A 15802-nucleotide genomic window follows, 5' to 3' on the forward strand; every position below is an offset into this window, starting at 1 on the left:
GCACATCTAAGGTGTGATACCCATGTCTCCACCTCAGAAGGAGGTATTGCATCTCAGAAAGGCAACTTTTTTGCTAGATGAATATGCTCTAAGTTTCCAGTTTTGACAGACTGAAACAGTATATATATTATCACAAAACTTCTTCATAGCCTCAAAGCTATTGATGCTATATACATCCATATTTATCGGTGATATGTATGGGATTAGAGATGTGTCTTAATTAATCAATATTAATTATTCAGTATAAATTCAGTAAATATAAATGAGCTTCATACATTCTGTAAACAAGTTTAATTCAAAATTTTTATAAAATACATCTTGTATTTACACACATACCTTATCTAAAAATATGAGTTTGTTGAATGCAAAGTTATTACAAACTATCAGAACCATTTGAGAGTTGTTTGTACATATTTCTTGCACAGCATATGCAAAAGGTGACCCTAGAGACGCTAAGATTAAAAGGTGCAAATTTGCAATTGTGTACAAAATATGTACTATGTTAAGTGCATATCTACATTGCATATTACACATGTGCCAAGTCTGTGGAAAGGAACAGTTATAACTGCACCTATAAATTTCACAGAAAATTAATGTAGAGGAAATTGAGATACTCGGAGACTCAATAGAACATTCTTGCATCCTTTCAATATTCATAGTCATTTCAGATGCATGGGATCCATTACGGACACCTCACAAACAACTATGCAAAGAGGAACTAAGCTTAAAGCTCTCTGGCAGCCCAGTAACCTAAATATGTCCTTGCCCTTCACCTTGTGGGGATGGTAGTTAAACATGTATTTACAGGGTCTGGGTGGAGTCTCATAACACTACTTGCATATTCCTGTTAAAAAAACAGCATAAGTAATGAAAAAAACAAGGTAAGACCAGATTATCATGCAAGATTCCAAAGCTAATATGCTTTTTTAAAAATACACCATAACTTGTTTTTTCTTTTATTTTTTTTTTCAGAACGTTATATGAATGCTCTTAAAATACTTGCAGGTAAGAACTGCGTTGCTAGTATAAATTGGTTCAGTATGACTCTGCAGTAATTCTACCAGAACTTCTGCAGAAGTCAAAAACCAGGTGAAAAGTCCATTGCTCTACAAGTTTTTCTCCTTTTATGTATTACAAGCTCAAGTATTACACTACAATTTACGTCCAGCATTAACTTCAAGTAGTTCCATTTAAAACCAACACAAGCATCAGCCAGGAAAGCAGACTGAATAAGCAAAAGGTCTGTGGGAGAGTTGGAATTTAATTATATATTTTGCATCAGTAATGACTGGTAAAAATAAGTTACCAAGATGGCAAGTTCCACAGCCTAAAAAGCTGAAAAGCTACAGTTCTGATATGGAAATATGTCCATCAGGGGCCAAGGACAGCCCTTGCAATTACCTTGTCATGGCTGATTTTTATTTGCAGCATTATAAAAAAAAGGGGGGGGATGGGAAACGCTTTTTTTCTGTTACCAAAAAAAAAAAATTAAGAAACTTAAGATCTATTTGTCGATACCAAATACTGAAGATTGCAAATGCCTAAGTTAGTACCATGCAAAGTGAACTTCAGTGGACTTCCCTTGTGAAGATATCTTACCATAAGGACTATTACATAAGCAATCAACACAGTACACAGGAAATATTTAACATGTCATCACATTATTACATAATCCTTGGAGAGTCAAAATTAGCAAACCTGTAACTGTTACTAAGGCTGTAACTCTCCCTTGTTTAGTGGAGGGAGAATCTGGCTTTCCAAATCTTTATTTCTCTTTACAAGGGATCAATATTATTGGTGAGGAAAAAAATAGATGTGTGTTAAATACCGTGCTATTAAAAGCAAAACAGAGCAAGATGTTGTAAAACATAGTTAGGGAAGCATTATTTTTATTTTGTCATCATAAAATAACATTGTTTAAAGATCACACAAATTTGATAGATCATCTTTTTTCTCCAACACTAAGCCAGCACTAGAGCTGAGAAAGGTGCTCACCCATCTCTCCGTAAATTTATACTTTTAAGTAAAATAATTTGATTCTCTAAATATGCATTTTAATTAATTATGCCACACTGTAAATATCTTGCTCCTTTGGTCAGAGATAGTAAATGAAGACTTCAAATACTTGTATCTTCAATTTTTAAAAATCCAATATACATCCTTAACCAAGGAGTATTTACGGTACACACAACAATAGATACAAAATACACAGTATATACATGTTTTGAAAACAAATTGGAATTTATAAAAACTCAACAGCCAAATCAAAGTAATTGAGGCACTAAATTAAAAGTAGTATCTTCTCGTCTTGATTATACAGACTATTCTGTGAACAATCAGGACTGTTTCATAAATATATATTATCTACAGAATTTGCTGTGCCAAAAAAAGCCAGCTGTGTTTAAGCTCAAAAGAAAAATTGCACTTTGAGATTGTTACAGTTAACTTCTCATTTTTTCTTCTTGAATATAGTAATATGGTCCCAGTGCTTTTGGCACAGGTATTGAGTTGTGGTTTTGCTACGTGTTATTATAAAACACAAGGTTCTTTTATTTTGTTCATTAAAATCTGAAGAGTCTTAAACAAACCTAGAACTTTGATACAAATCTATATAGCTACAATTGCTTCATTAAATAATATACACAAATATGCTCTTCGATCTTAAAACATCTTGACAACTGGATACAAAACAGTCACTTGTATTAGCTCCGGCCTCCTCAACCTTACACATTATCAGTCTGCAAGTGACTAAAATATGGTTTCTGGCCCCATCTTACACTAGATCACACCCCAGTGTACAAGGACAGGAAATAAATGTATAATAAAAAGATAGGATAAATTAGAAGGGGTTTCTTGGTCTTGAATTCTTCTCCAACTAGTAATGATGCAGCACTGTATGCAGCCCAAAAGACTCCAAACAGCTGAAAAAGAAGATGAACAGTCTTAGCTGACACCACAAGAAAGTCTCGCCAAATACCATGAAAAAAATCAGTCTCAATACAATTAAAAAGAAACTCTCCAAAAAAGATTTTGGGGGGAAGAACTCCACACACACAAATACGAAGTCTATACTATGCATTTTCATTAAAGTTTAGAGAAACAGAGCATGCTGTTTTCGCTTGAGACAGTTTTACTGAAGTGAGCAGCTAAGGATCTACAGTAAGTTTTCTCTGTGTAAGACATACAGATACCACAAAGCAAGCTGTAAGCTGTAATCTTACATACACCAAAAATTTGAAACCTCACTGGATTAAATTTCTTTCTACCTTGACTGTCCTCAACTATTATCCCACACACATCTTCAAGCAAAATAGTTACTATACTTGACATTTCCTCCTATAACATACACCAGAGAGTTACAATTAACATTTTTTATTTCAGGATTAATTTGGCTCATAAATTTTTCTTTACTTATGGTGCCCCCACCTCAAGATAACTGAACCTCATATTCCTATTCCTTTCAGGTGCAGTGAGAAGCCTGCCAAAATACAACCTTTATCACAGACTATATTGCTTACTAAATTGAGGGAGAACCAGCTTAAAAGACTGGTAGAAAGTAATATCACTTATGAATATCCACTAAGTTATATGAAGTCAGCATGCACGCTTTTAAAGAAAAAATGTCTTGAAGTCAGAGAACTTGATTCAAACCTCAAACTAACAAGATTAGAGCAAAAAGAAATCAGATGTTATTATCCTCTAGCAGCACCCTGAATATTAACAAAGAAGGAAAAATACTTAAAACTGAGTGGTATGCAAAACCACCATACTCTTCTGCAAAATACAAGACCAACAATGGGAGACAGAACAGGACCCCAGCAAAGAACTTTCTCCACAGTTCTGTCAGAGGAGCTGAAGCCCTTGAGGGATCATGTGGCCCATTTAACAATCACTGTAAAAAAACCAAACCAAACCAAAACAACAAAAAAAAAAAAACCAACAAAAAACCCCTAACCCACTACCACCAACACCACCAAACTGCATGTCATTGCATACTTCTAGTTTTGCTGCCTTACTCGAGGCTGCAGAGATGGACAAGAAGGACAATCAAGACTATGACTGAGTTCCCTAAGATACATTAGGAAAATTGCAGCAATTAAATCAACTGAGGTGCAGTGATTGCAACTGGAAAAGAACTGGCTGGAATTTCCCTATTTCACTGTAGGTTCCCCAACTTCAGGGCTGTGAAATTTTTCCCCAAGCACAGAGCTGCAAGAAGTAGTACTTGTCACAGCTTAAGTAGTTTTGGCCATATGGGACTTGTAATGCATTTTCATACTTATGGTGCAAAGGCAGGAGCCTCAGACAGATTCGCCCTGATGTTAACGTAAGACTGGTAATAGTAATCAAGTAACAGAAGTTTCATTAACATATATTTATTTTCAAGTTATATATTAGTTAACTGGCAAGTTAATGATTTACTTTCTGACTATCACTCAACAGTCATTGCAAGTTATAAAATCACAAATATAGCAATTTTTTTACTTATCATACACTTTAGTTATACTTCAATTATACTGTTTACCAGCAAGTTAGAAGGACAGAAATAATCAAATCAACAGAACAACTCCCCCAAAAGCATACAGCTTAGCTTATAACAGAATTTTCCCAGTTAACCTTTCCAGAAGTTCATCAATAACTTCAAAGACTCCCCAAAAGGGCTTTAAGAAGTATTGCAAGTGTTCAAGAACATTATGTAGTTCTATCAGGGAACGTTGCTGGTTTCATAAAAGGTGTCCAGCAGCAGGTGGTATCAGGCAGGTTATTCTTGTGCCTTACATTCCACAACTGTAAATCAGAACAATACTTACCTTCTCTGCAAAGAGTATTGAGAGCTTTGTACAGCTATACTATGGGAAGGTCTCAGAACAATGACTAATGTCATATTCATGCTAGAGCAACTAAAAATAAACTGGATGTTGGGGGAAGGGATAGAACAACTTATTTTCAGGTTCTTCATTCTGAGGTTTAATTATGCATCCTCTTGTCAAAATGAGAATCCTTTCTTTTTTAATGCAACTATTGGGGCATATCAAAATACTTAAATATAAGCTAGCCTAGTAACAACAGGTGTTGTTATAGCAACAGCACTGTATATCCCCAAGCACTCAGGAGCATTGAAGACAAAATTCACTTTCCACCATTAAACAAAAGGATCACAGAGCTTACATTGTAGTTCTAAAAATTCTGACACATCGTTATGTTTGAACATATTAATACTTGAAGTATTAGGAAAGTGACTTAAAATTAACCAAACAATTCTCAATAGACGATATGAACTTACTTTTATTAGGGTAGAAACAACTTCAAATGATCCAACCACCAAAAGTACAGGTGCTATGACAATGAGGGGAAGTAGGGAATATCCTATTACACCAAGAACTTGGCCATAAGCAACCTGAAATTTTCAAGCACATATAAATAAGCTTTGCAGTACTCAATCTTTGCCACCAAATGCAATTTGATCTTGTTATAACACTGTGAATAACGATAATAATGTCTTAGGTATTCATGAAATTTCAGCTAATGGAAGCTTGCTAGTGTGAAAATTGTTTCTGTATGCTACCTCCTAGAATTAAAAATACCTTGTCTTTTTCTGTTGTTGTTTTTAGACACTGTAAATGATAACTTTCAAAGGAAGTATTACACAGGTTAAATATGTAAATCCATCCACCCCTCATATTTTCATGTTCTGCCTTACGTGGTTCTCAACTGTCACTCTCCAAGGAGTGTCCATATGATACCTAGGAGCACAGAACTGCAGCAGACCTCTTAGTTTGTCACAAGCAGCAAAGACATAATTTTCTGTATTAACATACTCATACCCATTATATATAAATAAATACATAAAGTACATGAACGCTCTTGGTGCCAGCGGAAGACCTAGACCTTGATCCCTCTAAGGCACAGAATTCTTCTGATTTCCACCTGAAATTTATTATGACTATCTTGAACAGCGTCGTTCAAAGTATTTCCGTGACTACTTTTAGCTTCAGAATGAAGTGTCTGATTTCCCCCTATCAGAGTTTGAAATGTTCCTGGGCCCAGCTGTGCTTCTTGGATTTAACAGGAAAAATAGTGGTATCTTGCAAGCACTCTTGTTGACAATGATCGCTCACAGTGAACTCTGCAGATCTATACTTTCTCCCCAGTTTATACATTCTGATAATTTCACACTGTGAGCCACAAAACAGACTGATTTAAGGGCACCTAGATCGTGTTGATATGCAGAAATACAACTCGATCACATTTATAAAAGCTTTCATGTTCACACGAGAAGACTAGCAATTATGATTAAAAGGAAAATCTAAAAAATTTAAAGTAAATAACATGGTAAGTCTGCAACACTAGTGCATCATTACTGAAAGATGCATAGTAAAAATATAAAAATCAATCATCACTGAATATTTAGTTCTTCATGACACAGTTCAATGCATTTTATTCTGTAGATACATTTTAAGAAGTTCTATGCTCCTGACTGTTCCACTGTAGCTGTCTGTGGGCCTTGCTCCAAGTCATTTTTTGTTGTTTACACCTGAATCGATTAGTGACTCAATTTGCAAACAACTCGAGCAGCTATTCCAACTCTGCTGGTGCAAGCAGCTGGAGGAAGGAATTCAGGCCCAAACTTCAATTGGCTTTGCAGTTGAGGAATATGCATTGGCTTTCATCCTTTAACAGGTTTGAACCGCATCAGGCTAAGGATGAAAACAAACACTGGTAGATGCTTTACCCACAAGGCCATCATACAACTGCTGTTAGGCCCCACTAAAAAAAAAATAATTAAAATAAATACAGGACGGTGCATGAGCAGTGCACAGGAGGAGAAAGGGCCCCATTTAGGCCAGCGACCAAAAAATTGAAAGCTTGTCCCTCCAGTTCTGGATCACAGGAAGCTGTTAGAATTTCTGGGACTCACAGTACAAACTTCCAGGTTGCTTGTCACTTCCAAGGACACCATCCATTGCACAGAAAGATTAGCTGACCATCTCTGTATTTTAGATTTTATTTTGGAGGCCAAGAACCTGAAATGTTGACTTTACACTTACCAACTGCATCCATCCTTAGCTGGATACAAGGTCCAAAGCCAAGCACTAAGAAAACTCAACTACTGCTGAAAAATGTAACCAAGAGGCTTTACATCACCTCTCTCTACATCCTTTTCACATACAGGTACTTACTTCTCCTCCAAGAACTCTGGCCAGTAAAAAAATTGTCAAGGATCCAAATATCCAAATAGTTATAATCCAAGAAACAACCTTAAGAGATAAAGAACAATTCATTTATATTAATAATTTTCATTGTCAGAAAGGAAAACTCATTTCCATTAATCACTTTCACTGCAATCAAGGATTTTATTATGCAAAACTGAATTCTGAATTGCAGCAAGAATAGTTTTAGTTAGTAGCACAATGCAATTTGCAAACAAAATTAAGAGGTTACATTTACAGAATCACATTAATGGTAAATTTGGTGTACATGAAATGCACATGCAATGTGTTTTTTAAGTGTTGCAATAGGAAGTTTAGCTAAAAGTACCCTAAGTGTCTTCACATCCCACCTATTACAATGTGTGCTCAGACTGATTTTAAAAGTCAGCCCAACCAATACAAGGAGTTGGAATTCTCCTTGCACCCTTAAAGATGCCACTTTATTCAAAGAAGACAAAGGACTGCAGTTCTCAGTGGAACTTGGTGATGATCATAACTGAATAAAAAGCCCTAGACTCCTGGGACCAAACCTGTCATTATTTTTTTTGCTTCCTTCATAGTTCTGCTCTTAAGCTAAAGAAGAAATCTTAAAATCATTCTCTGGCTTCAAAGTAACTTAGCTATTTTTGGAGTTGAGTCACTGGGAGGACTAGAAATGAAGCTCTCCTTTTTGAAATGCCTTTTTAGAAGTAAACAACAGCATCAGTACAGTCCCTGTATTTCCAGTACTCAGTTAAGTCAGTACTTAATCCAATACTTTGCTTAACTAAAAATTCCAGATTTCCAGAAGAATGAAATAGGGGAAAAGGGATAAAAATCACAGCATCACTTAAAAAACCCTAAATAATGGCTTTATGCTATTTGTGAAAATAGCACATGGTCTCCTTTTATTTGCTGCTTTCCTCCACTGTCTAAAAGACGAGGATTGGAATAAAGTCTTAGATCAGGAGTGTTCATCTCTCTCCAGGTTTACAGCTCACTGTTCAGTTCACCCGGTCTAGCTGTTGTCAGTCACCCTGTTGCTAGCTGCTAGCTTTCCCTCCTCACTCACATATGGCACTCTTGCATCCCTATGGTAAACCCACTGCTCCTAAGAAACATTAGACCTAGTGCTCCTGTACAGGAGGTACACCAACTGCAGGAGGTAGTTCATCTGTCATGGGGTCAAGGAATGGTCCTTATTTTGCTGAGGAGACAGGTAAGTACCCAGAAGACTTGAGTAATACAGTGGTTTAGTCTACTCACTTAAAGCCTCATAGGGACAAGATACTAAGGGTGCATTCTTAGTCAGCATTTGGTACACCATACAGAAGCCAATTTTATTCCACCATTCACACAAATACTTTTATAAGCACTTTCTGCTCACTTACATATGGCTTATTGCTATACTTCATTGTATTTAAAACAACTGTAACCACATATATAAAGATTTCCAAAGCAAGATCACCTAGGCTTACATTCAAATTGTTATTATAATTGATAACACTTCTTTATTTTAATCTAAACATAAAGAAAAAAGGTAACAGTGTTTATGGAGGCCAATTAAATATGTGCAATGCCTCTGAATATCTATTCACCCTGGAGTTCAAAAGGAATTATGGAAAAAGTCTATTGACCAGAGGAAAGTTATTTGATTATAACTGAGTAGGGAGGACAAAACAGCAAATGGCAGTAATAAAGATTAAATATAGCAGATAACAGCAGTGATATAGTATGAATTAATCAAGGAGCTTTATTTGTCAGGGAATTAACACTTATGGCATCCAAACAAATGCTTTTCAGTAACATTTTTTAGCAATAAAAAGCAAGTTAACAAAAGGTCACAATTAAAATTGAAAGATTCACTAATATGAATATAAACCCATTAGTATCAATCTGGTTCCTCTAGAAACCACATCTTTCCTTTGTTTTACTGTATAAAAACAAACCTGACATTTCATCATGATTAACTTATCCGTGGGCTATTTAATAAATTTCTAACTGCTGTCTTTCTACATATTAACTTGAGAAACAGCATTTGAAATGCCCCACATTAGTATGTGAAAAAAAGGCTTTCTACCTACGTAAGAATGCAAATTACTTAGTAATCACGTCCCCAGATTTAGCTTAGATTTCTTTTTAGGCAGAAAACTTACACCTACCTTAAATTGTCCATATAATGAAATCATTGAGAAGAAGAGGACAACTGCCAGAGGGCCCCAAAAGTCTGGATTGTCTCTCACTACCTGCCTGTTGAACCCAAGAGATGGCATAGGCATCAAAACACATCGAATTTTGTAGTAAATATCCTTCAGATCAATGTCAAGTTCTTCCCTGAAATTGTAAAGCAAGAGAGCATTACTAAACACCACAGCAATGGAATAGAGCATTAAAAAAATCAGTGCAGGGCATATAGTAGGTTTATAGAGCAAGTCCTAAGTTAGGTTGGACTTGATGATATCAGAGGTCCTTTCCAACCTAGTTGATGCTGTAATTCTGTGAAGTCCATTTATGAAAGTTTTGTAAAAGGCTTTGATTTTTGTGTTTTTTTCCCTCAGAAAAGATGAAGTGAGAAATAAGTGGAAAGACATGATTCATCACAATTTGTCTTTTTAAAAGAAAAAATTAAATAGTGCTCACTGAGTCTCTCAAGGCAATTTTTGGATTTCTATTACTGAAGCTACTTCAAACTGGTATTACTACATAAAAAACATTTTTCTTCCTGAATCTAAGGAGTACACTAAAAGCACCTATTTTCCTCCATTCATCTAAAAACGATGTAGAATTCCCATACTTTACTCTGAAGACTGTGTAACACAAATATTTGCTGTCTAGAAATAATTCTTTGTCATTGTCTAGGGCTTCTGACAGTTTCTTATGTGAATGAACAGTCTTTTCCATGAAGCTGACATATACCTCACCTAAGAAGGTAGCTGTAGGAGGAAACAAGTGTCTGTGAAATAGGCTGTCCAATGAGAAAGCAAAAAAAAAAACCACTCATTTTATTGAACAAAACATTTGCAGTGTAGCACCACATGGGTGAACTTTCCTTAGCTGGCCCCTGTTCTTTCAATCCTTAGTAGAATTTAGATTGCAAGACATCATTATGGCACATGTTCTGTGAGTAATCAAAACTGCATAAACCTGCATAAAAACTGCTTCATGAAAGTCAGATTATGGTCTTCTCTTTTAGGATTATCATATTCATCCTGTTTGCCAGAAATTGATAATTTCCCTGATGTGTTCTCCTCACTTAAAGCAATCAGCAGCTTAGAACACCTAGCTGTCTTTGAATCATAAGCTCGGGGTTTGTGGTGCAAAAAGTTACACTAAAGACAGAATTCATATGTTGTCACCTCAATACACCAGTCTGTTTCTTAATTAAAAGCTAGAAGTCTACAAAACAGACTTATTCACACAAGGAGCTATTTCCCCACACTTCAAACTAAAGTACTTCTCAAGTAGCAGTGTCTTATTAAGCTCTCCAGACACCCTTTCTCTCCCAAACTCTCATCTGAGTCCTCCAGAGTACTCTCTGTCTCACTTCAATTTTGTAAAGCATCATTATCTTTAATTCACACAGAAAAACACTGAGAATGAAGTTGCTTAGATGCAAAACAAGAACTAAGACCTAGGCTGCCTGACTGTGCAGTGTAGTAATCTTAAGATACAAACTTTCTCCAGCCAATCACACTTCTGTGTAAAGAACAAGGGATGCAGAGATTTTTGGTTTCAAGGACACTGTTGTCTTTCAACACTAGCATCCTTTTAATCTAGCTTTACAATAAAAGACAGCATCAAAGATTATAAAGTTTGTGCTACCTGGGTTCTAGCATCCCTACTATAATAACCTTGATTCAGAATGCTTTTGCTTCAGAGTAACTGACAGAATTGGCTTAGATTTACTTAAGAGAAATCTTTCCACAGGATTGTCTTAGCCTTTGATTCCTTGACAGTATTTAGAAACTTGCAAGAAGAGTGCAAAAAATAGAAAGAATACAATCTCATTTTTTTAAACCATTACAGGATCAACAGATAAAGGCAGAAGACCCACAAAAGCTTTATACTTACTTATAGAGATTAATAACATTTGATTTTACTTCCTCCTTCCTTCCTCCCTGACAGTGAATAACAAGCCTCTCTCATTACACTAAACACATAATGAGAAACATAATGTTTTCATTCTCGCACCAGCAAACACTCATTGGTCAATTCTGTCACACAGAATTCTAGTTACAGCAAAAGGCTGTGGGACAACGAGAGGCTACAAGTTGATTGTTTTTCCTATAGAGCTAATAAAGATAGATACCCCAAAATAATTACAACATACAGGAGTGGCTTGTTATCTTCTGGGTCATCATCTTCCACTTCCAGAAGCCAGCCATAACCTCTCTGTCTTAGGAATGTAGTCGCAGTAGATTCTTTGATGAATTCTCCTCCAAGATTTAACTTAACATCTGGAGTTGTTATGGAGCCACTCAGATCTTAGACAAAAAGGGAGAGAAATATAGATCTTTTTATGTCTTGCCAAAAGCCATTTGATTTCAGAAGTACTGGAAGATAAACAATATACATACAAAGCTACATGTGTTGGTCATCACCACGAAATATTCAAAGTTACAGAATAAAATTATACTTTAACAGATACATAATTGGAAAGCATACTTGTGGTTTTAATGCAATAGTACCACTGTTGGGTTAGGTCTCAAATTACCAGGCTTTAGGTTTTAGATGGGAATCTTGTTTTATGACACAGTGTTATGGTATGACAGAAAGGCTTCCACTTGTGCTGTATCATTAAGTGTTTAAAGGCACAAAAGGAAGTAACTAATAGTCTCAACATGCTGTAAACTGTGGATTATTTTTTCTGACATATTCTACCTCCTTTGGAGCATACTTTTGCATAGTGGCATTGTTTCAGGCAAAAGAACTCCCTGTTCCTATGTGAAATTTTTCATAAGAGGAATATATCTGAAGATGTCTTCATTTGTAGCATGCCTTTAATATAGCTGAAAATGTTAGAGAAAGAATATTGTCAGAGATTCTTAGGCTCCAGCCAAAAAGAAATACAAGGAGTTCTCTTCAATATACTATGATCTTGCTCTGCCACAGTAGTAAACAAAACAAAGAGCAATTTATCTATGTTCTGGTTGTGTCAAAATCACTAATAAATATTAATTTTGTTTGCTTGTTTTATTCAGTTATATACAGATGAAATGTACAAAATAGTATCAGAAAATAAATGAAATTACTTGAAGAAAGAAAAAAACATATAAGAGGGGAATAATTATTCCTTTAGGAAACCATGGATTTCCATTATCTGCTAAAAAAGAAAAATACAAACAGAAACATGCTCATTTTTTGTACAAGGCTTATTACAAATATAATGAGAGACAGAAACTCTCTTCTCATCCAACAACTTATCACCTCACCACAGAAAATCTTTTTTTGCCTTTCCATTGTTGTGTGTTTTTCACATGTAAAAGTTCCTCGGCACAAATTTTCCAAAACACCCAGCTATAGAGCAAGTACTTCTGAAACATGTACTCACAGAGGTAAGTCAGGCCATAGTCACAGATTACATTTGTGACATCTTCTTTAAAAATGCAACACAGTTTTATAGAAACAGAATTTGTATATGACAGAATCTCGCACAGTCTTCAGCCAACATGTCTTAAGTGTTCACTGATCACTCACTATCTCAATTAATTAATCAGAATTCTCCTTCCCAAATCAGCTTGCTAGGCCACTAAAGCTTAAATTTAAGCTTCTCCACAAATGGTTTTCAATCATTTCATAATCATGAGAGCTCTCACCAGACTCAAGCAAAACCTTTCCCTGCTGTTTACAGAGGGAGGAAAAAACAAGTCCTAATGGCTGGGCATTAAGGTAGAAAAAGCCTCAGAAGTTTTCTTTGTCACTAGGACCCCTTTGTCACTTAAAAATATTTGTTTCTGCTACAATACAACACTTTCTGCAAGGAGACATTCTTGCTCTCTGTGCATAAATGCAGCTGTCAAACAAAGGAAACACAACATCCAAGCAGCCATTTATTTCTCCTTTCTCAGGGACAGCTAACAATCCATCCCGAGGAAGGAAAACTCCAACACTAATCTTATTTACCAAGACTCCTTTTAGCAGTCAATGATCAGTGGATACCTGCAAGTACACTTTTGAACTGTGAAACCTATGAACATGATCTTAAGTCTATTTTGCAAGACATGAAGCTGCAGAAATCAGGAAGGGATGGGGGGGGAAATCGGTCACCTCCTCTTGTATAGGCTGCTTTGAATGAGCTGAATAACAGAAGGGAACTGGGCACTGAAAATCTGCCAAGAACTTAGGGCTCTGATGCGTCCTAGTGAGACTCTGGGTGCCTTCACTCCTGCTGTCTCAGGCTCAAGACCACAGAAGCAAAACCTAAGTCTCTCAGCTGCCTCATTTCAATCACACATTGTGAAAAACCAGTTTTCAAAACAGTCTTGGCTCTTAATTTTTAAAAAAACAGTACAAGAGGCAAAACCACAAACAGTCTGTTCTTCATGCCGTATCTGTCCACTTAATTGAGAACACCTCTCCAGCAATCTTTCTGACAGCTCCTACCTCTCATGGAAATAAAATGGGGAGAAAGAACAGCTTATATTTTGATTTTTTTCATATGGATCAAGATTTAGGAAACATAAAAACTGGAGTGCAATGTGCTGTACTTTAGTTTTGTAATATCAAGCTGTTTATGTCTCATGTCTTCCTTTGCTACAGTAGGTATGTGCAGCACACAGGACTACACTTGAACGGGCAGGAGATCACACCTTGTTTGTGTTCATAAGGAACACAGAGCCAAGTCAGATTCAGCACAACCTACCAGAAAGGTGGCCATACTGGATTGGGTTCAGCATTGCCCAACAAATACTCCCAAGGGGAAAGCAAAGGTACATGGATGCTTTTTCAAGCCAAGGTGAAGAAGAAGAAAAAACAAACCAAACAAAACAGCAACAAAAAACCCAACGGCCACGACTGTAACTGTTGATCTGTATTTGTTTTCAGAAGGACTGGGAAATGCAGCAAAGAACAGGTATTCTACAGTAATTCTTTCACTTCAGCAATTCTTTTCCAGGGTGGGACACATGAGCAAGGATTTACGTGATTCCCTAGTCACAACTGTATGAGTAACTAAATACATACATAAAAGCAGAATGCTTGTTGTTTAAATGGGGAGAGCCCAACAGATCACTCTCCACCAAAATAAGTTTGCCCAGTGTTGACTCCCATATGTTCAGTTTTGCTGTACATGGCATCCTGGTGCACCACTGCTATTTGTGCAGCAGTTCGGCAGCGGGCCACACTTCACCCCCTAAATTATACACAGGGCTTCTTTTTCTCCCTTATGACGGTGCTGAAACGAGACACGACGCAGGCACCTCGGCACAGCATTTCAGCAAACGCGAACACAGGACACAATCTTCTACAGACACCGAAGTGATTTCCCAGCACCGCGGGAGAGCGGGAGGGGCGGTCAGTGACAGCGCTGGGCACGGCTGTGCCAGGTCTGGGCACAGCCTCGGCCCCGGCTCTCGGAGAACGGGACACACGGGGCGCCCCGGCCCGCCTGTGCGCCACGCTGGTGCTGCCGTGAACGCGGGGCATGCACGACAGCGGGTCGTCACCCGCGCAGCGGCCCGAAGGGCAAGCGGCCACCATCCGCCAGCCCGCTTCCGCCTCCAGCCACGACATAATCCAACTGCCAGGAGGCGGCGGGGAGGAGGGCAGGGAAGGCCCCTCCCTGCCTCGCGGCCCGGCAGCGCCGCCGACGCGGGGGCCCCTGCCGAGCGCCTTACTCTCGCGGACCGCGAGCGAGGGCCCGAAGCCCGCGGCCCGCGCTCAACCTTCGGCCGTCCAGCCGAGGAGACGAAGGGTGAAGTTCCCCGCTGTGGGCGCGTAGAGCGGCGGCTCTTGCTTGAGCGCCCGGGGCTTGCATATCTCTCCCGCCCTCAAGAGGGGGCTGCGGGGGCCGGTGAGGGAGGCGAGGGCGATGCGGGCACCGGGGCCTGGGCCCTCCCGGGTCCCTCCCTTAGAAAGCGGCGGCGGCGGCGGCACCGGCGCCCACGGCGCAGCCGCCTCACGGGGAGGAGGCGGTGACAGGACAAGCGGCGCCGCGCTGCCATTGGCTGCTGCGCAAAGGCGCGCCCGCACTGGCCGGGGGCTCCAGCGCTCACTGGATCCGGCTGTCCCGGGCAGTGAGGTCACTTCCACCCCGATGTAAGGCTCCTCCTGATGGGACGGCACACGGCTGTTTCCCCCCTCCCTCCCTTCCTCTTTTCCTTCCTTCCCTTCTTCTTTTCATTCCTTCCCTTCTGTCTTTTCCTTCCTTCTTTCCTTGCTTCCTCCCTTCCTTCTCTTTCTTCCTTCCTTCTCTTCCTTCCTTCTCTTCCTTCCTTCTTTCTCTTCCTTCCTTCCTTCCCTCCTTCCTTCCTTCCCTCCTTCCTTCCTTCTTTTCCTTCCTTTCTTCCTTTCTTCCTTCCTTCCTTCCTTCCTTCCTTCCTTCCTTCCCTTCCTCCTCCCCTCCCTCCTCCCCCCCTGGTGACATTGAATCCATCCCTGGAGCCGTGCAGAGC

The 15802-nt window shown here is 38.6% G+C and overlaps 2 protein-coding genes across 2 annotated transcripts in view; both read right to left on the bottom strand.

The window, feature by feature from the left end:
- Window positions 1-1409, bottom strand: part of BIRC6 (baculoviral IAP repeat containing 6) — a 173569-nt gene extending 172160 nt beyond the window's left edge. Inside the window, 1 exon segment of the mRNA XM_029965115.1 lies at window positions 1402-1409. Coding sequence (XP_029820975.1) covers window positions 1402-1409 — 8 coding nt within the window.
- YIPF4 (Yip1 domain family member 4) lies at window positions 280-14086 on the bottom strand. Its single transcript, XM_029965116.1, has 6 exons — window positions 14053-14086; window positions 11521-11674; window positions 9353-9524; window positions 7182-7259; window positions 5285-5398; window positions 280-2921 (listed from the first exon to the last, which is right to left on the bottom strand). The coding sequence occupies exons 1-6, from the start codon at window positions 14084-14086 to the stop codon at window positions 2784-2786; spliced, it is 690 nt and encodes a 229-aa protein (XP_029820976.1). The 3' UTR covers window positions 280-2783.
- Between the last annotated feature and the right edge of the window lie 1716 nt (window positions 14087-15802).

This window comes from Manacus vitellinus, unplaced genomic scaffold (assembly GCF_001715985.3).
Source record: "Manacus vitellinus isolate BGI_N305 unplaced genomic scaffold, ASM171598v3 scaffold_8_pilon, whole genome shotgun sequence".
Lineage (NCBI taxonomy): Eukaryota > Metazoa > Chordata > Aves > Passeriformes > Pipridae > Manacus > Manacus vitellinus.